Source organism: Podarcis cretensis (assembly GCF_951804945.1).
Source record: "Podarcis cretensis genome assembly, chromosome: 13".
In the NCBI taxonomy this organism is placed as follows: Eukaryota; Metazoa; Chordata; class Lepidosauria; order Squamata; family Lacertidae; genus Podarcis; species Podarcis cretensis.
This window is the reverse complement of record NC_137182.1, coordinates 45,529,587-45,551,329: the sequence shown is the minus strand read 5'-3', so window position 1 is coordinate 45,551,329 and position 21,743 is coordinate 45,529,587. Positions and strand designations below refer to the sequence as shown.

The 21,743-nt window shown below is 39.8% G+C and overlaps 2 protein-coding genes across 2 annotated transcripts; both read right to left on the bottom strand.

The window, feature by feature from the left end:
* Nucleotides 1-919: 919 nt before the first annotated feature.
* On the bottom strand, nt 920-21,373 carry LOC307200491 (vomeronasal type-2 receptor 26-like; the record flags this gene model as incomplete). Its single annotated transcript, XM_079949029.1, has 5 exons — nt 920-1,821; nt 3,560-3,686; nt 15,762-16,625; nt 19,381-19,672; nt 21,153-21,373. The coding sequence occupies 5 exons, from the start codon at nt 21,371-21,373 to the stop codon at nt 920-922; spliced, it is 2,406 nt and encodes an 801-aa protein (XP_079805155.1).
* Nucleotides 10,822-11,721, bottom strand: LOC307200492 (vomeronasal type-2 receptor 26-like; the record flags this gene model as incomplete). Its single annotated transcript, XM_079949030.1, has 1 exon — nt 10,822-11,721. One exon carries the CDS (start codon nt 11,719-11,721, stop codon nt 10,822-10,824), a length of 900 nt encoding a protein of 299 aa, XP_079805156.1.
* Nucleotides 21,374-21,743: the final 370 nt, after the last annotated feature.

The window sequence follows — 21,743 nt, the reverse complement described above, 5'->3', positions numbered from 1 at the left end:
CCAATGGGACATCCCAGAGGTGTCAGTGCTGATGGGAGCTGAGAGGGAGCCTTGCTTGCCAGTGGGGGGGACCTCATATTTGCCTGATGTCAGGTATGTCAGTCTGTGCCATTAATTCTTCCATTGGAATATGTTATATATTTCCTTTTGGGATGACCTTATGACCCAGAACAAAATGCCTGAATAATAATACCTACCTGTTTCTGGGATCAACTCATAAACTCTACAACTGCCTCTTTTCCTTGCTGAACAAATCAGGCAATTATTTTTTGTCATTCCATTTAGGTCTTATTTGTAGTATCTACTGCAACAGATTCTGTACCATATACAGAACATATGCAACTTTATGGTAATAAATTAATCTTAGTCATGCTTATGTATTCTAATACAGACTCACATTTTCCCCCCGTTTGTGACTGATTTGGTTTGGAATTTTTGCTCCCTCATTTGTCATCAAGCAACAATTGGGTGGGCAGCATTTCTCCCCCAGACCTGATGTTACACATCCCTCTTCTTGGGACATTCAGGGGGTGTTATTGTATAATCTCCATGATACCTGATGAACATGCCTAGGAACCATTTATTACTCACAATTATTGTTCAGCTTGCATTTCCCTTCTCTCTCTCTCTCTCTCTCTCTCACACACACACACACACACACACTCCACAGCAGAAATTTGTTTGGTCAGAAATCATGTCATAGTCAGATTGTGCACTTCTTCAGATTTGTGGCAAAAAGTGAACACACATAAATACTGCATGCAAAATATTATTTTATTTCTGAATATATTTAAAATCCTTAGATATATAATTTCAGCAAAAAGTTGTAAGTGTAGCGCAGTTCCTGGTGGATGACCCAAGTACTTATTAATGTGTTCCTTTAAGGATCTTAAAATGACACCAGAAACTCTGCCATTATTCAATTATTTCTTCGTTTTAGCTGTTCCCTGTTGTTCAACTCAGGCCTCAAAATAATAATGTAGCATTTTGGAGAAAAGATGCAGCCTAGCAACCCAGCACTGGAGGCCAAGATGGAGAAGATTTCCACAGCTACCATGTATTTTCCCTTGGTGCTCAGGTAGGTTGGAACAAAAGATAACCACACACTGCAAAAGACCAGCATGCTGAAAGTGATGAACTTGGCTTCATTGAAACTGTCTGGCAACTTTCTGGCTAGGAAAGCTACACTGAAACTGATGGTTGCCAAAAAGCCCATGTAGCCCAAGACACAGTAGAACATGGAGACTGACCCTTCATTACATTCCACAATGATTTCTCCAGACACTGAGTGCATGTCCTGACCTGGAAATGGGGGAGATGTGGCCAACCAAACAGCACAAATGCCTAGCTGGGTAAGAGAACAGGAAAAGACAATTGAAAGTGCCAACCTTTTCCCCACCCATTTCCGGAAAATGCTTCCTGGTTTGGAGGCTATGAAAACTACAACCACTGTAATGGTTTTGGCCAAAACTGAAGAAATAGCAATGGAGAAGATGATGCCAAATGCTGTTTGTCGAAGCAGGCAGGTCACCTTATTGGGTTGTCCAATGAAGAGCAAAGAGCAGAGAAAGCAAAGAAGGAGAGCGATCAGGAGAATATAGGTAAGGCTTCGGTTGTTGGCTTTGACAATGGGAGTGTCCCTGTGCTTAATGAAGACTGCAAGTACCAGAGCTGTGACCAGGGAAAAGTATAGAGCCAGTGTTGCTAAAGAAATACCCAAATGTTCTTCAAAAGAGAGGAAGGTCTGGACTTTGGGGAGGCAGTGATCCTTTTCCTTATTTGGGTACTGATCTTCTGAGCAGCTGATGCAATAATCCATGTCTAAAAGTGGAAAAAATACCAAATTTAAAATTGATTTGTTTTCTGGAATAAGATACCCTTTCAAACAGGTCCATATAACTCAATACTTGCAGCCACAAAAGACCCTAACCATATCAGACCCTAACTATACCTTCTTTATTAAGCTGTATGATGGGAATTTAGAGCAGTGTGTAGAACATAACAGGTATTCCAAGTATATTTTCCCCTGGGCTTTTTAAATTTTAACATGTTGATTGCTTTATTCCCCCCCCCCCCAACTTCATTCTATGTCTGTGTGATATTAGTTTTTTTGCTGGTTTTAAATTGTCCAAACTGCTGTTCACCTTATTTTATGCTTATTTTATGAGCTTAGGATGGTTTTTTTGCTAAACAAATTGCTTTTTTCCCCAGAGGGGATTTTAAAATTGACAGAATCTATCGGTTACCTTAAAAAGATTCACCTCTTCCTTCCAATACTAAACGTTATGTTTATCAGTCTGGAAGCGAAACAACAAAACCTGAAGCTGAGGGTTGTATCCAGTGCTAGTCCTATGCAGAGTAGATGTATTGAACTTAAGGCACATGACTACATTATGTCCATCAACTTCTTTAAGTGGATCTACTCTGAGTAGGATTTGGTTGGATACAGCCCTAAAGCAGTAGTTTCCACAATCTGCTAATTCCCACAGATATGCATAAATTTATTTATTTGCAAATTAAAAGCAAAATTCTAAACAACAAAAAAATAAAAAATAACCTGATGAGGCTCTGTGGACCTCATGTTAGCATTTTTTAGAAAGAAAGATGGTGACACATCTGAAGAAGAAAGGAGGGAGGGAGGGAGAAAGAACTCTACTTGAGCCTCTCACACTGAACAGTATCTTGGAGGCAGTGATGCACCAATATTCATATGGTGTGAGGTTAAAAACCTCTACTCCCTATTCAGTATCAAGAGACTTCACAAGGGAAGAAAGGAGAAAATGTGCATTTTGCCTTTCTTGATCTCCAGAACCTTCATCACTTGTGCTTCACATAAAAGCATAGAAAGGTTTCCAGGAGATAGGAGGGAAAGCTGTGTTTCCCCATTTCTCATAATAAAGGTAAAGGGACCCCTGACCATTAGGTCCAGTCGTGGCCGACTCTGGGGTTGCGGCGCTCATCTCGCTTTATTGGCCGAGGGAGCTGGCGTACAGCTTCCGGGTCATGTGGCCAGCATGACTAAGCCGCTTCTGGCAAACCAGAGCACCACACGGAAGCACCATTTACCTCCCCGCCAGAGCGGTACCTATTTATCTACTTGCACTTTGACATTCTTTTGAACTGCTAGGTGGGCAGGAGAAGGGGCCGAGCAATGGGAGCTTACCCCGTCGCGGGGATTCGAACCGCTGACCTTCTGATCGGCAAGTCCTAGGCTCTATGGTTTAACCCACAGCGCCACCTGCGTCCCTATTTCTCATAATAGAAACCCAATAAAACAATTACAAGTCTCAGTGGTTGAGCCATGATCAGGAGCATGCTGGGGGTATTCTATACAGATTGCCTTTCTTTTTTATCCAAATGACAGAGCAAAACCATTTAAGATAATTGGAGAATGCGTGATAAACACATTATTTCATTTCTACTTCAGACAGCTACCAAGGAGGCAAAAAGATCATCAAAGACAGGCATTGGTATATCTTTCAGATTATACAACTTGTCACAAGTCACACACAATTGACTATTTGATCAGATCCATATTTCTTAATAATAAATCTCCTACCCTGCTGGTCTGAAATCTTCCCTTCCGGACACGAAGTGCAATCATAGCAACAAAATTTCTCCCCCTCTTTCTTTTTCTTGCTGGTACCAGGAGGACATTTTTCATTACACTGGGAGAAGGGACGTACCTGTTATTGAAGGAAGGAAAATGTTACCTTCAGTTGCATAGACCTCATGGATCTATTCCAGTGAATATAGAAGGCTTAGAGTAAGGTCCATCACTTCACTGCTGTCAGCCATCCAGCTTTAAAGTATTGGTGAAATACGCTTTCTCAATTAAATTATTATGTCTTAGATGGCTATTACCCTATATCAGTTTTATGGAAACTGAGACAGACTAACCCAATAAGAAGAAGAATGGATTTATTATGGCCACAGACCAGAAATACAGAAATATACAACTATTAAAAAAAACATATAAATAGGTTAAAATTAAAATCTATAAGCTAAAACACAATAAGTAATGCAGATATAAAACAATTAAAATATACAGGGTAAAGCCTTTAACCACTAATTTAAAATGTGCCCGTTAAGACATTGGCCACCAGATTCATTCAGAGCTTGTCTCCTTAGTTTTATAGCAGAAACACAGAATTTAGTCACTTTCACTGTCCTCTATTAGCTATTTTAACTAGTGGTCATCAGATCTGCTTGGGATTCGCTGGATGATTGGGGTGATAAATATAGAATGGATGTACCTATAAAAATGGTAATATTGTAGGATGTGAGTAAGTGTTTCAACTTCCTTCAAACCGTATGGGCATATTCACTCTGAGTATGGTTTATAAAATAATAAAACAACAACAACAAAGTCATAAGCTTTGTTTTAGAAAGAAAAGCTTACTTGACACCACAGTATGTAGGCTCATTAACTGCAATGGTTAATCATGTAATGCATGAAGAATGACTTTTTATTTTTATGTTCAATATAATGTCTCCCAGGCTCCTTAAATGATCATGAACATTGGCATGGGGGGGGGGGAATTTAGTCCCTCTGTTGGCTATTCAGAGTGGAGGTATGGCATGTAAATGTAAGCTGGTACATGAAATAAGAGTGAGATATTATCATACTGTTGCTAGCATGGGAGAAGAAGGAGAATCAGGAGGAGGAGAAGGAAGAGAAATAGGATTAAGTCACTTTCAACCTGACTGAAGTTTTCATGCCACTCAATTCTCGTGTCATCAATGGTGAGGTTTATGCCAGATGATACCTGTGGCTCCAACCTTCCCACTTTGACTCTGACATAGGAATTATTTGGGAATGTGATCAAGTTTGTAATATCAAACCCGGCTGCTAACTCTCCATGTTCATTGAACTTAAATTCATCACCAATACTGTTGTTGAAAGAGATCCTCTGAATTAAAGAGAAAATCTAGATGGAAAGAAAAGGAGAATCAAGGAACTGAGAACATAGTAAGACCCTGATTCATCAGACCAATGTTTCTTCTGCTCCAGGATCTTGTTCTCACAGGAGTAAACCAGATGCCAAAGCCAAGCTGAAACAGGATTTTGGCACAGCAGCCGTCTCCCCATTTGTGATGGCCAGCAACTGACTTTGAGAGACAACAGTTCTTTTATTTTTAAAGCACTTTTTTAAAAAAACAGCAACAAATCATTGCACCATCTTCTTGCAACTGCTACCACTACTAGCATTCCCACACCCACAAGAGCCTCATAGGAAGACATTATGCATATGAGAGTGCCCTCCAATGAGATTTCTAAGAAGTGTGGCCTGAACACACACCACACATAATGGTTTTTTTTGAAAACAGCAAGCAGAGACACACCCCAAATATTATATTGTATCCCAGTGAAGACGGATCAGACACCATTTTCCCTTTTTAACATTGAGAGTCAATAAGAAGACATTACCTGCCAGGGTTCCACCCTATGAGGGGCCAATCGTCTCCCATCCTCCTTTGCTCTTCTACTGAATCTTGATGAGTATGTAATATGTAAGGCATGTGCCAGAGCATAGACCGCATTATAGATACTGTAGCTGTGGCCAGTCATGCTCATGTCAAAATAAGTTGCAGGAAGGCTGTCTAATCTCTCCTCCCCAGTACAGAGGTCATCAACATAGTCTGTCGAAACAGAACAGCTAAATGCATTCTCCCAGGTATCCTTAATAAAACCATCTCCCTTCGCCTTCAAAGGGTTGATAGTCTGAAGAAATTCTTGGAAGCCTTGAATCTTCTTTGAGTGAATTGCGAAGGAGAGGGCACCATGGAGCGTTTGCATTTTAAAATCCCTTTGAACTATATGCAATGTGAGATCCATTTGAGCTGTCATAATCCACACTCTCGCTATAGAACTTAACTCATAATCAGCAGCTGTTATAGGAAATAATGTTTTTACAAATATAATACCTGTCACCCATGCAATGGATGCAGTTTCTCCATATAAAACAATTACGTTGGCTGTGCTCCTCATGAAATCTGGCACAATGTTGAGAAAGAGAGTCACTATTTCCTCCATGCCGATGAAATGCACATTTTTGGGAAAAGTTTCCTGGAATGCTAGACAGATTCCACTCTCAGAAAGCATGGTCTCAAAGACCTTTGAGAAATGCTCTCCAGCTTCAGTGTCCATTGTCATGAGCCCCACCCAGGTCCATCCAAAATGCACAAGTAACTGGACAAATCCCTCATACTGTAGAATTTCATTGGGGACCATGCGGTAAAAAGCTGGGCAATTGCTTTGATCATTCGCAGCTGGTTCAAAGGTGCCATAAGAAAACTAAATGAACAAATGCATATAAATTTTCAGACATTTCAGAGAAAGGGGTGAGAGGCTGTCATAGTTTGGAAGGGTTGGAAAAACTGCAGCTCGGTGATAAATCAGATACACTGCACAAAAAATGTGCTACATACAGCCACTGGCTTTTTTTGTTACAGATGATGTGCAAGATCTCTAACTCTTTTCCTATAGAGCCACCTTTGGGTGCAGTAAACTATATTGAGCTTGATGAACAACTTGTCTCAGCTGGAAGAAGGCAGCTGCTTATGTTCTTGGTAAATAAATTGAACATTTGACAGCTTCATCCCCTGAAGCTGTCGTACTTTATGAAACAGTTTCTGAAATTAACTACAGTGGTAGTAGTAGTAGTATACCCCATAATTTTTCCCTGATGGGACTCAAGGTGGCTTACAGATAAAAACAAGAATGACTACAAACACGGGGGCGGTCATTAAAAACAATACAACATTAATAGAATAAACACCATACATATAATCAGTTTAAGACATATAAATAATTACAATAAAAACAGCACAACACAAGCTCTTTCATTAAAAGCAGTCAGTTCCCCAAACCTGTTGGAACAAGAAGGTCTTCAACTGCTGGCAGAAGGACAATAAGGAGGGACACATTCTAGCTTCTCCAAAGAGGGAGTTCCAGATGGTGCTTTATGGCTTTGGAAACCCCAATATTACCCTGGTGCAGATTATATATTTGTTATTGTTATCCTCTTTAAAAATTATTAAATTGCAGAAGGAAAGCAGAATGAGCAAGCGGCAGTAAATTATATGTTGGTTATGGAAATTTTCCATAACAAACACCAGCATATCCTACCTGTGGGATCTTGTAAAGACCTAAGATGTCTGCCATTCGTGTGGAGGTGTCAGATTCAAGTCCTCCAATGACTCCTATTAGATTTTTTGGGATGCCACATTGATAGTTAGGGAAAAAACTATGTGATTTGCAGACCATGTCCAGTGTAGTACGGTAGGTTATCCTTGAATTGGAGCAGCTGTCGTAGATGTGAAACCCAAGAGTGACATTGGGCAAGAGTTTTGGATTTCCCATGATCTCATTAATGGCAAACACCGAGGCCATGATATGCTGGTAGAACTTTATACATACACTGCAAATAAATCAACTAGTTCAAGAGGTTGCTGGTGTTGTCACAAAACAGAGAAAAATATTATGTTGGGCATTGCACCCACAGAATAAGCAACAATGTTGGGAGATTAATGCTAAGGGATTTTGTCGCCAAGGCAGATAAACCTATGCACTTGTCAGAGGATTAAACTGATTAATAACCTAAAAAACACAAAGAGAACAAAACTCAAAGTGGCCGGGGGGGGGGGGAGATACATTAATTTCTAAGTTACAATGCTATATGTTCAAATAACTTGAACTAAGAAGCCCATTCAATAGCACATTACTTCCTGAATGAATGCAAATCTCTTTAACTCTTTTTCAGGTACTGATGGTTTTGCCAGAAATATATCAAATAAACAAATAAATATTCAAGAGGAAATTTATAGGTAATAGCTAGCTTATGCAGAAAAAAGTATGAAATGCAACAAAGAAAACAATTACATTTGATTTTAAAACAGAAGGCATGACTTAGTAGAATCCTATGTTACCTGATTTCCACATGGACCAACATGTTAAATCTGAGAAATAAAATAGATAACTGCAACCTACACCTTCCTTAACCCATTTCTATATGACAATGATGAAAATATGTATAGACCAGCAATGTAACTAGAGTGCAATCAGACCACAAAACATGGTTGAGTCAATATGTGCATTTTGCCTTTCATTTCAAACAATATTCACATCCATCCATTAATATATGAGATTCTCCCTCCCACAAAACTAAAAGCAGTTTGCCAACTTATATGCATATAGGATCTCTCTGTCTAAAGCAAACAGACAAACAAAGTAAAGCAAGCAGCTTTCATGAAAATGCATTTAAAATTAAAATGGATTCTTACATTGGAAAGTTAACCAGCTCCAATGAAGGGTCTCTGTCAAATAAAATATTGGGGAAAATGTAATGCATCTGAGATACGATCATACCAATTACAAACTCATTTGGCTGGTACCACTCATGGGGGATTGAGAGGGGGTCCGTCAGGGCACAATTCATAGGGTGCACTGTGCACACCAGGTGAGGAAGCAAGAAGAGCAGCAGTATCAACAACATTGCAGCACCTCAATTTCCTGATGGCAAATTTCCCCTCTAAATATGCATTTTTCCTGGTCCCTCTATGGTGTCGCTATCTGCAAGAGCAAATTTGTTTAAGCAAAATGGTGCAGATTTAATGCGATTCCACCAAAACAGTTCTTATACACCTTTCTCTTAGCCTCAGCTGTGCTATAAAATTTTGCCTTGAATGCTAGATGAAAGGAGATACTCATTTGAAGCCTGACTTATACATAGAAAAAGGGAGACATACGGAGAATGACAGAGCCTTGCCTGCTTTTAGATAATCTTTGCTGCCAATAGAACACTGTGGTATTTATGAACATGTAATACTTGTTTTTTTCTATTGCAATCAGGGAAGCCATTGGGGGTTTGTCCAGGTGATTCAGTCATAATAGTATGGATAATTGTAGGGGAAGGATAACAATTTCTGCAATGATTCTGGGCTCTCTGAGGTTTCATGAGAACCAGAACTGCTGATGAAAACCAATTTGAAATATGTCACCTTATTTCAAAGCTCATTGCATCATAGTAGCTGTCATAGATATGAAAGCCAAGAGAACTACTTTTTTAAAATCTTTATTTGCTGTCCCTCAAGATAATCTGCTACTCTCTAAAGGGATAAGAAATGTTGTAATGTCTGTTGAAACCTTTGTTTATCCCTTATTAGACTGCTGCTCAATGACACATTGTTATTTGAATATTTCCCAAATGCGCACAAGGTATTTTGAGGGGGAAAGTGTCAATAGAGACTCAGCTGCCCTGTATGTGTTCTATAAGTGTCACTGTCCACACATAGGAAATTGAGGGACTCCAATCTTTATTCCTTAATAGCGTAAAGGTGAATTTAGAGCTTGGCTGAATTGGTTAGTTTTGTTGTTTCTATTAGCAAGGCAAGAAGATGACCCCAAAGACGGGAATGGGAGAAGTTTTGGTTTTCTTCTGTTTGGGTTAAGCAGCTGGTATATACCTCTGTAAATTTTATGGGGGGTCTTCCAGGGGCATCCCCTAGTATCTGTTTTTATCTGTGCCTAGATTGCACATAGATGCCATTACATACATTTCTTGAAAATATACTACAACCTATATATAATTGGTCTTAAAAAAACCACCACAACAACAAATATTTCAATCATCTCTAGACCATGTAAACATGAATAGAGATTGAGCCTAAATTAATTATTAAGTAAGTAGGCAAACATTCCAAAGAATTTTATTTGATTGGGATCTGAGAGGAGCTAGGTGAGAATTTTAAAGTGGATTACCAAAGACCACACTTTCCACAGTGCTAAATCTACCAACAGTCACTTCAGAGGAAACAAAAAAAGGTGGCAAAACAAATAGGACTGATCATTTGATATTTTATTCCCCCCCCCCCTTATTAGTTGTTGCATTTTATTCAGATCATACCTCAGCACAACAAGAAAGCATTTGGATGAAAAGTTGTAATCCAGAAAACAAGCACTGGAGGCAAAGATGAAGAAGATCTCCATGGCCACTATGTATGCATTTTCTCTGGAGCACGATTGTCACAAACACAGAAAAAGACCAACATACAGAAACTGAGAGCCAGTGATCCTTCAGATGTTATTAAATTCCCACTTCCATCATCTTTGAATTTTGGTCATGTTGGCTAAGCCTGATGGGACTTGGAGTCCAACAATATCTAGAGAACCAGTGTGGTGTAGTGGTTAAGAGCAGTGGACTCGTAATCTGGTGAACTGGGTTTGATTCCCCGCTCCTCCACATGCAGCTGCTGGATGACCTTGGGCTAGTCACACTTCTCTGAAGTCTCTCAGCCTCACTCACCTCACAGAGTGTTTGTTGTGGGGGAGGAAGGGAATAGGAGATTGTTAGCTGCTTTGAGACTCCTTTGGGTAGTAATAAAGCGGGAGATCAAATCCAAAACTCACTTCTTCTCTCGAGAGCAATGAGGGCAATGTGTTTAACTTAACAGCACAAATATTGGGTGGGAAAAGGTAGTATGACAATAAAAGAAATTGAGCCAGTCTTTATTGGTTTATAGATTGTGAAAGCAAAAAACATCATAAAAGCACTGCACAAAACAAAAGAGACAGCAGTGAAGACAATAACGCGAAAATCTGCTTTTTCAAAGGAGGCCTGTAACCTTTCAGTCTATTCAACAAACAAAGGAGAAGAGGTGTTTGCTCCTGAGCAGGAACAAAATATATAGCAGATTGTAACAAACTAAGTTTTACTCTTAGTAGATCCATTGACATTAACACACCAAGTTAATGATGTTCACTAATTTCAAGGGGTCTACTCTGATTAGGACTAGCTCTGGATAGAACCTATTTGATTTTTATTGCTTCCTTCTTATTAGCTGTTCCCTTTTGTTCAGTTCAGGCCTCAATATAATAATATAACATTTGGGGGAAAATATGCAAGCTAGTAACCCAGCACTAGAAGCCAAGATGGAAAAGATCTCAACAGCCACCATGTATTTTCCTTTTGTGCTCAAGTAGGTTGGCACAAAGGACAGCCAAACACTGCAAAAAACCAACATGCTGAAGGTGATGAACTTGGCTTCATTAAAACTGTCTGGCAACCTCCTCGCTAGGAAAGCCATGGTGAAGCTGATGGTTGCCATAATTCCCATGTACCCCAGGACACAGTAGAACATGAAAAGTGACCCTTCATTACATTCCACAATGATTTCTCCAGCTAGTGAGTTCATGTCCAAATCTGGGAATGGGGGGAAGGTACATAACCAAATAACACAAATGACAAACTGAGGGAGAGAGCAAGCCAAGACAAGAGAATATGCCAATCTTTTCCCCACCCATTTCCGGAAAATGTTTCCTGGCTGGGAGGCCATAAAAGCCACAATCACTGTAATGGTTTTGGCCAAAACAGAAGAAATAGCAATGGAGAAGATGATGCCAAAAGCTGTTTGTCGCAGGAGACAGGTCCCCTTCTGAGGCTTTCCAATGAAGAGCAAAGCAGAGAGGAAACAAAGAAGGAGAGAAATGAGAAGAAAGTAGGTGAGGCTCCGGTTGTTGGCTTTGACGATGGGAGTGTCCCTTTTCTTAATGAAGATTCCAAGTACCATAGCTGTCATCAGAGAAGAAAGAATAGCCAAAGAAACTAGAGTAATGCCCAAAGGTTCATCAAAAGTGAGGAAGTTGAGTGCCTTGGAGATGCATTTATCTTGTCCCTTGTTTGGAATGTGATCTCCTGGGCAGTTGATACAATAATCCATGTCTAAAAGAAGAACATATGCTTCTTAAACACTCTTCTATTTTCATGAACAATGAGCATCTTTCCTGGAATTCATCTTAATAAGTAGTTATTAGTAATTAGTACCAAAACTCTGAACATGGGGCTACCGTCCATTCTATCCTCCTAACCTAATATGCTTATGTAAGGGTTTTGAGGTATTATAAATATTGGCTTCTATTTGAAAAATCACATGATCTACCAAGAACAATTAATTATTTTAGGGATGGGTTGACATGAAATGGGAAATACAGTAGTGGTTGGCAGGACATCCAGGGACATTGTCCAAAATCTTGGTTGTACTTCTTGCTCTATGTCGTTTTGTTCTTCAAAAATATATTATTAATTCTTTCACATCTTCTCACACTTATCACACCTACAGGCTTCTTTGCATGGTAATATTGCTAGAAATGTTATGTTTATGATGAATGACCTTTATCAGGAGAGAGACAGGGAAAGGTGACCCTACTTCACTAACCTGATCTCTCGGTGGCTTTCCATACCATTGTTTTGTGAATATAGATGAACAGAAGCCATGCTATGTAGCAGTGGCTAATAGCTATATAGAGCTATTAAAGATAATAGCTATATAAGGCTTGGGTTGCAGCTTTGGGTGGGAATCAGAATAAAGACACATATCGCACATAGTATGGAGTTCCTCTACCCAGATTTACCCAAGGGGATGGTTCTCATTTCTAAATGTAATCAGAGAACAAGTGTGTCATATCTTTGCTATAGTTTTGTTTCTGTATCTTTAATAAAGCTTCATGATCATTGCCACTGCAGTGTATCACTGAATCTCTATAAAAGGAAGCTCTCCTCTTTGTGAGACCTACAGTCCTGACCTGTCTGAATTGGCCTAGAATGATCCTTTCATCACAAAACTTTAACCACTACATTTGGCTCAAGCAGGCAATCACTCACAGTTAAACCTTAAATTTCTCTTCACTTGAACCACCTGGATTTAGGTGAAACTCTGTTTTTGTAGCATTGCCCTTAACTACTCTGGTGAATGCAGGATGTAAATGAACTCTATCATCCAGGGGAGGACATGCTCAACAGCAGCATCAGGAATTCCCCAATTATGGGACTGACTGGATTCCATTTGTCTTTGGAGGCAGACAATTCATGCAGAGGGAGAAAGCCACAGTCTATCTAAGCCTTGTCAATAACTTTGGTGTGGGTATGTGGAGGAACGATTGTAGGCATTAATAACGATACAGGCTAGACATTCTGTCATCAGTAATCACAGATTCAGCTGTCATTTCATTATATCCATATGTCTTTACAATGTCTAACCTACCTTTCTTGTTTGAGAACATCCCTTCTGGACATGGAGCGCAAATGTAGCAGCAAAATTTCTCCCCCTCAATCACCTTCCTGCTGTAACCAGGCAGGCAGTTCTCATTACATAAGGAGAAGGGAGGCACCTGGTTTTAAACAAAGGAGGAAATTAGCATTCAGAAAATGTTTCAGATATGTTGATTTAGATATTATCAACAATTACACGTCTGATGATATCCATGAGTCCGCCCCGTAGGGGGGGCAGGGCTGGCCCCCACATCAAGGGAGTCCCTGACTGCTTCACTCCTTGGGCCGACGAATCTGGTTAGCTGGGGGGCGTAGCTTATGCCATTTAAGCTGCTCACGGTGGGAACTCGGCCCCTTTTGGTTCATGGTCACACAGTTCTCCCTCCCTCCCTCTCTCCCTCCCTCCCTCCCTATAGTTAGGTTCTTAATCCTTTGTTGAAGGGGCCTGGTAGGATTTTTTCCCACTTGGAAAACTGGCACTAGCTACTTGGTTTTTCACCCACCTCATAGCAAATCGTCACAACTTTGTAAGGTTAGGCGGTTAGGCACTGGAGTATTCGGTTGGAGGTGAAGGGACATACAGTGGTGCCCCGCAAGACGAACGCCTCGCAAGACGGAAAACCCGCTAGACGAAAGGGTTTTCCGTTTTGGAGGCACTTCGCAAAACGAATTTCCCTATGGGCTTGCTTCGCAAGGCGAAAATGTCTTGCGAGTTCCTGCGGGGTTTTTTTCCCTTTTCCCCCCCTTTTCCTAAGCCCTAAGCCGCTTATCAGCTGATCCGCTAAAAGCCGCTAAACCGCTAATAGCACTAATCCGCTAAGCTGTCAATGGGCTTGCTTCGCAAGACGAAAAAACCGCTATACGAAGAGCCTCACAGAACAGATTAATTTCGTCTTGCGAGGCACCACTGTAGTGGCCCTCACCTATCCCTCCTATTTCAAGGGTATTCCATTAAAAGAATCCAGGGGGCGTGGACCCGTCCGAAGCCCAGACTATCGCTGACCCTGGGGGAGTTCCTAGTTGATGTGTATCAACAGGGCTCCTCCTGCTGGTGGTTAACCCTTCTGAGACTTCCTGTAGGTGGGCAGGAGTCAGATATAGTAGGTTTGCTTCCAATGCCTAAGCCAACACCACTCACATTCTGTAACCACTAAAGTTGTGGCCATTTTTAGCCCATTAACCTAAAATACTCGTGTCTAGTGTCTTTATTCCAACAATGGGGCGGGTACCGGGCCTTGCCATGCAAATACATATGCAAAAACAGATTGTGTATATAGTAGGGGGTCTACTGTATACCCTAGGGATGCAGGTGGCACTGTGGTTAAACCACAGAGCCTAGGACTTGCCGATCAGAAGGTCGGCGGTTCGAATCCCTGTGACAGGGTGAGCTCCCGTTGCTCGGTCCCTGCTCCTGCCAACCTAGCAGTTCGAAAGCACATCAAAGTGCAAGTAGATAAATAGGTACCACTCAGGCAGGAAGGTAAATGGCGTTTCCGTGCACTGCTTTGGTTTGCCAGAAGCAGCTTAGTCATGCTGGCCACATGACCTGGAAGCTGTATACCGGCTCCCTCGGCCAATAAAGCGAGATGAGCGCCGTAACCCCAGAGTCAGCCACGACTGGACCTAATGGTCATAAACAGGGCTGTTCTTAAACCGAGGTACCACTGTACTGACTAACCACTCAGTGGTTATCATAAATCCCATTCACCTGAGTCAAATCTCTGTGCCATTCCATTTTCTCTTCATTAATGGATAATACAGCTCTTTTAAAATCTTGAGGATCTAGTCTTCCCACTTTGACTCTGGCATAGGAGTTATTTGGGAAAGTGGCCAAGCTTGTAATATCGAACCCAGATGATAATTCTCCATCTTTGTTAAACATGATTTCATCTGCGGCACTGTTGTTAAATGAGATACTCTGAAGCCATGAATGGAGCTACAGGAAGAAAGAGAATACAATAGCATTTAAAATATTGAAATCTTCTCACTGAGAATATACTTTTTCTATAGATTTTACATTAAGAAAGCAATTTCTAGACACTATAACTGTTATGCGAAGAAAAAATTTAGATTCCATCTTTACAAAATAGTACAGCTTATATTGAGTAGATTGAATGTGGTAGAACCAAGTTGACAAATAAAACAAAGAACTTGGATATGTCTATCAGGCGCCATACAAGCACAATTCAATTAAATTCATTTTAATACATTTGCAGAATATCAATTGTTCAAGACTATTTTGATTCAAATAGTCAATGAATGAAGTTCAATGTTTCTGAATAATCACAAATGCGTTGCTTTCCCTTTCACAGATATTTGTAGATGGTACTTTCTACATGCCCTGACCTTATTAGTGGTGATAATTGGATTTCATAGCTTCATTTGTAGCATAAAGGATATCCAACATTGTTTAAACCTATCTAATTTCCATCTGTACATTGTCAACAATTATATGACACTTTTGGATAAATATTTACAATACTAGTAAGAGTGCACTGTCATTTTTTTTATAGAATTATAGCAGATTGTGTCACCTAAGGAGAATTCCTATGTCAAAATACACTGGAATGAGGCCAGCTTGCTTTGCAGTGAAAAGAATTTAAAAGATTCACAAGAAGAGGAAGGAGTCCCTATTTTCTGCCAGGCATAATGGCAATTGAACATCACACATCTGTAATATACATTAGACCTTTGACAGCAAGGAGCTATTACCTGCCAAGGTTCCACATTCAGGAGATCTAGTCCACCCTTATTCTTCATTGTTTTGTCTTTGGATTTAGATGTAGAAATTCTATGTAAGGCATGTGCCACAGCATACACAGAATTATAGATACTATAGCTGTGGCCTGTCATGCTCATTTCAAAAAAAGGTCCAGGAAGGCTCTCTAATCCCTCCTCTCCAGTACAGGAGTCATCAAAATCTTGCAGGAAACAATCAAATGCTTGTTCCCAGAAATCTTTGATAAAGCCATCTTCTGTTGAACTGGAAGGGTTTATAAACTGAATAAAATTTTGGAAGCCAAGATGTTCATTTGAGTGAACTGTAAATGAAATTGCTCCATGAAACATTTGAACATCCCACGTCCTTTGCAATACAAAGAAGGCAAAATCAATTTGAGCTGTTGTAATCCACACCTTTCCAGGAGTCTTATATTCTTCATATTGAAGATCGCTTAAAGGCAATAACTTTTTCCACCACAGAATGGCTGCCAACCACCTAATGATGGCTGTTTTACCATATATAAGCACTGCATTGGCTTTGGTTTTTCTGAAACCTTTAATGCTATTCAAAATGTAATCATTCATTTCAGCAAGGTTGTGGAAACGCATTTCATCTGGAGCTCTGTTGGTGAAAGCTGAACAGATCCCACTCTGGGAAAACATGGGCTCCAAAGTTTTCAAGAAATGCTCTCCATTGTCATCATCCAAAATCATGATTCCAACCCATTTCCATCCAAAGTGCAGAAGTAAATGAATAATTCCCTGGTACTGAAGCTCTTCATTAGGGACCATGCGGTAAAAAGAAGGAAGGTCAGTTTGCTCATTCATGACTCTTTGGAATGAGCCATATGAAAACTAAAAATTTTAAAAAGGAGACATTTCAAGTAAGGGTCATACTTAGACTATAATCCTATATATATATTATATTCAATTAAGCCCAATTGATATAATTGAGGTTTGTTACTGAGTAGACATGGGACTCAGCTAGACTGCTGTTGTGGTGTGTGTGTTTTTTAAAAAATGTTTTATATGCGTTGTATATGCAATGTAACACTGTGACACCAGATTGTGCTGTGGAGTCTCATCTTTCCCTACCAGATTTCCCTGTATGAACTTGCAACACGTTTAACTGAATCACTTCTTTGACATGTCTAGATCCAGCCTTGGATAGCAATATTTATTGAGTTATTGAGTTATTGAGTAATTGAGGAGTTGTTATTGAGTTGTTATTGAGTTGTTATTGAGTTATTGAGTTATTACTTATGACCTATTAGCAGTAGGAATCCACTATGGGTTCGAGTTTTAGACACCTGCATATCTTTGATACTTGTCTGTACCAACATAACGGCATCTTTTCACCAAAGCCAGACTAAATGTATTTCCATCAGAAGTGTTAAACAGCAGACTGAGAGGTATCCCTTATCAAAATAGGGATCTGTGTGTGCTCTCAGGATGTCGACTGCATGAGGCATATTTTATTGCATTGCAGACAATATGATGAAGCAAGGGAACTATTGATTAAACCACTATTGGCAAATCGGCTGGGTCAATCTGAAGCCTACTATATCAAATATCTTCTGGATGACTAGTCCAAAGATATCACAGTGGCCGTGGCAAAGTTTCTTTCAGTAGTCATACGAATCAAAGATCAACATATCCATGACTAAACAAATCACGCTTCGGTCTCCCTTCCCTGGGGGCTTGTCTATATGAATCTGTATTTTATCTGTATCTATGTTATGGGTCGGGACGCAGGTGGCGCTGTGGGTTAAAGCCTCAGCGCCTAGGGCTTGCCGATCGAAAGGTCGGCGGTTCGAATCCCTGCGGCGGGGTGCGCTCCCGCTGCTCGGTCCCAGCGCCTGCCAACCTAGCAGTTCGAAAGCACCTCCGGGTGCAAGTAGATAAATAGGGACCGCTTACCAGCGGGAAGGTAAACGGTGTTTCCGTGTGCGGCTCTGGCTCGCCAGAGCAGCGATGTCACGCTGGCCACGTGACCCGGAAGTGTCTCCGGACAGCGCTGGCCCCTGGCCTCTTAAGTGAGATGGGCGCACAACCCCAGAGTCTGTCAAGACTGGCCCGTATGGGCAGGGGTACCTTTACCTTTACCTTTATGTTATGGGTCATTGGACCGCAATAAAGATTATTATTATTATTATTAAAGCTGTAATCCTCTGCAAGCATGTACTAGTGTAGCCTCTATTGAACAGTGAAATTTATTTCCAAGTAAATAGGGATGCAATGCTAATTTCTATCCTGCCTTTTGATTGAAAAGTATCACAAAGGTAGCTTGTAAAGAATTATCAAGTGCAATTAAACACTCTTTTTCATTTGTTCTCATAGTGGAATGAAGAGATTTTGCCATTATTATTTTTTTGTAATCCTGTTCCCTAATACATCTTAAAATTGCTCCAAGTGTAATACTATTCATCACATTAATCTGAAGTAATATGGATTTCCATCTGAATAAGTATGTGAAATATTACATCCATAAGTAATTCTTATAAATGTAATCCCTGGGTTGTGCAAAATGATGAATGCTTTTCTTCTTACTATAGAATAATAGAATTGTAGAATATTGAACAATATTTTTATTGTTATTATTTAGAATTTTATACCACTTTATGTAACAATGCTTTCCTAAGCATTATCTTCCAAGAGAAGATAAAAGACTTTTTATGTATGCAACGATGGCAGCGAGAATGCTACTAGCCCAGAATTGGAGGGAAGAAAAAGTACCAACAAAAGAAGAATGGCAGATGAAAACGATGGAGTTTGCATAAATGGAGAAACTGATGGGGAAGATCCAAAACCAGGAAGATCAAGTATTTTCTAAAGATTGGAGTAAATTTGTAATTTATTTAAAAGACCACTGTACACAGTTAAAATCTTGTAATCTGGAACTTGTAATGTGGAATTATTTATGGTAATTATGGTTATATAATAGATGGATAAACTTAAATCTAAATATGGAACACTTGGAGGGAGGGAAAGAGGTCTGAAGGTTCAAAAGAACCTTGTATTTTACTGTTTGAAACGGTTTTGTTTTATATGTATAAAATTATCAGAAACTCAATAAAAAAATTATTCAGCTGCATTAATATATCCTTAAATGATTTAACATATCCATATAGCATTCTTAAAAGAACCGTGATTAAACACATTTTAACTGAAATTTACATATGTGAAAGTTCAACAAGACCGTATAATAATTCAGTACACCCTTTTTCTTCTTCCTCATCTCAAAAGTGCTTCTGAATTGGATAGTTTTAAAACTGTATTATTTAAAAAAGAACAGAGGAGAGATAGGCTGACTGACGATGGGCTAGCTGTACTTCAGACTTGAAGGCCTACATGTTATCAACCCTCATATAATTTAAAGTGAGGGCGTTTCAGATGCATCCACAAACTATAGAATAGACTTTTCATATCCATGTATTTCATCCTATCTTTCCCCAATCAAAAATTTCAATCTTGAAATTGCTATCTGAAAGAGGAAAGAAGAAAGAAGAAAGAAGAAAGAAGAAAGAAGAAAGAAGAAAGAAGAATGAAGAAAGAAGAGCAGATGCATGAGATTAGAGAAGATCCCATAGACCCAACCCATGAATCCTACCTGTGGAATCTTGTACAGGCCTAAGATGTCTGACATGTGTGAAGAGGTATCGGAATCCAGACCGCCAATGACTCCCATTAAATTCCCCTGTCTGCCACATTTGTAGTTAGGGACAAACCTACGTGACTGGAAGAGCAGGCCCAACGTGGTACGATATGTTATCCCTGCATCATAGTAGCTGTCATAAATATGGAATCCGATAGTGATATTTGGCAAAAGCTTGGGGTTTTTACTGATTTCCTGGACAGCAAACACCAAAGCCAGGATGTGCTGATAGAATTTTGTCACCACGCTGCAAGAAGAATAGGATGTTTCATTGTAGAATTCTGAAATGCCTGAACAGTGCATGTAATTGTACTCCCCGCCCCCCCCCCGAGATCTACAGGTCTGCTCTGCTTTAAAATAGATTAAGTTGCCTGGGATAGGGACATAACTGAGCAAAGATAATTCCTTTTGCAAATCCTAATTACTCCTTTACATTCAAGTGGGCACCACTTTGCTGGCAACCTCCTCCAAACCAATTACAAAATGCAATAAAGGAAGTTGGGAGCTGCCATTTCCAGTTCGAAAAATGAAGAGTACCTGACAGAATGCCACCCTATGACCCACCTGGCCACACCTTTTCAAATCCAACTATAAGGAACCGTCCCTCATATACCGTACCTGTGATGTAAAGCACATTTTCCCACAGTACTGTTGCCTTTGGGATACAGTATGTGAATAGTGCTTTAGGGACATTCTTTTTTCTTTTTTCCCAATTCATTTTTATTGGTTTCTTTTAACAAATGTTCATGAAATCACTTTGTAACGTCTCATTTTTCCTGTTACAGTTGTACCTCAGGTTACAAACTCTTCAGGTTACAAATGCTTCAGGTTACAGACTCCACTAACCCGGAAGTAGTACCTCGGGTTAAGAACTTTACCTCAGGATGAGAACAGAAATCGTGCAGTGGCAGCAGGAAGCCCCATTAGCTAAAGTGGTACCTCAAGTTAAGAACAGTTTCAGGTTAAGAACGGACCTCCGGAATGTACTAAGTTCTTAACCAGAGGTACCACTCTACTAAACATGTGATTCTAAAACATAATAAAGAAAACAAAAATATGCACTTAATCATTTAATTCATTTGTACTCCATTTGACCTTGACTTCCCTCCCCTTCTTACTTGGGTCCTCTATTTATTTATTTTTAGTTGAATGCCCAACATAACATATCTATATATTTGCTAACCTACTTTTCCTCTATATTTTAATATTTTTTTCTTACAGGAGTTATTCTAAACCAGTCAAAAATTTTAATTCTCCACAATAGTCTTTCAGATAATAGGTTTAAATATATTCCAATCATTTCTGAATTTTTGTTTCGTTGGATCTCTTATCTGCCCTGCAGTTTATCCATCTCGGCATACTCCATCAATTTAATCAGCCAATATTTCTTTGTCAGTAAGATCTCCGCTTTCCAATTCTGAGCAATCCAAACTCTTGCTGCTGTGGTGGCGCACATGAACACTTTCTTTAGGTCTCTTGGAATCTCACTCCCAATAATCCCTAAAAGGAATGCTTTGGGCTTTTGGGGAAATGAGACTTTGAACATCTTTTAAAATTCATTATAAATTAAGCTTTAGGAACATTTCGTTGTCTGCATGAACAATGGTTTCTTGCCAATATGCACACATTTATTCACTCACTCACTCATGGGTCAGCAGTCATGGAAACAGAAGGAATTACCAAAGTATAGAGAAAGTTCAAATCTAGGGGGTGGAATCATATCTTACAGTGGAACATCAATCTGCTCCTGAGATGGGGGTTTCTGGAAGTCAACGCTGGGTACAAGATAATAGATATAAGACACAATCCCACCAATTAGAATTTCACCTGGCTGGTACCATTCATGTGGAACATGAACAAGATCATTCACAGCACACATAACATTGTGTGCTTTGCACACGATGTGAGGAAACACCACCACAAGAACCATGAACACCACAGTCACCATCCTTCTGATGTCAAAGCTGCATAGTTGATTTCCAAATGGTTCTCCGTAGACTAATCAATAAATTGAATTCCTCCTACTTTAAAGAATGCACTTTAAATTTTAGCTGACTGCCAGCCAATGCACTAGTTAAAGAGACTTGTGTCCACTTTTAGATTTACAATCTAAAGGATTTCTAAGGCATTTCTGTATTTTAAGAACATTATCTGAATGCTTGACTGATCTATATAGTGAAAGGGGGAAACTGACAGAGTTTGAAATGACATGGCCCTGCCTGCCCTTAATCCCTACACTTGGGTGTATCTATCTCAGTGGGGCTTTATATTATTTCACTCACTTGCTTATTTATTTCCCTCCCCCCCCCCATGCCTCT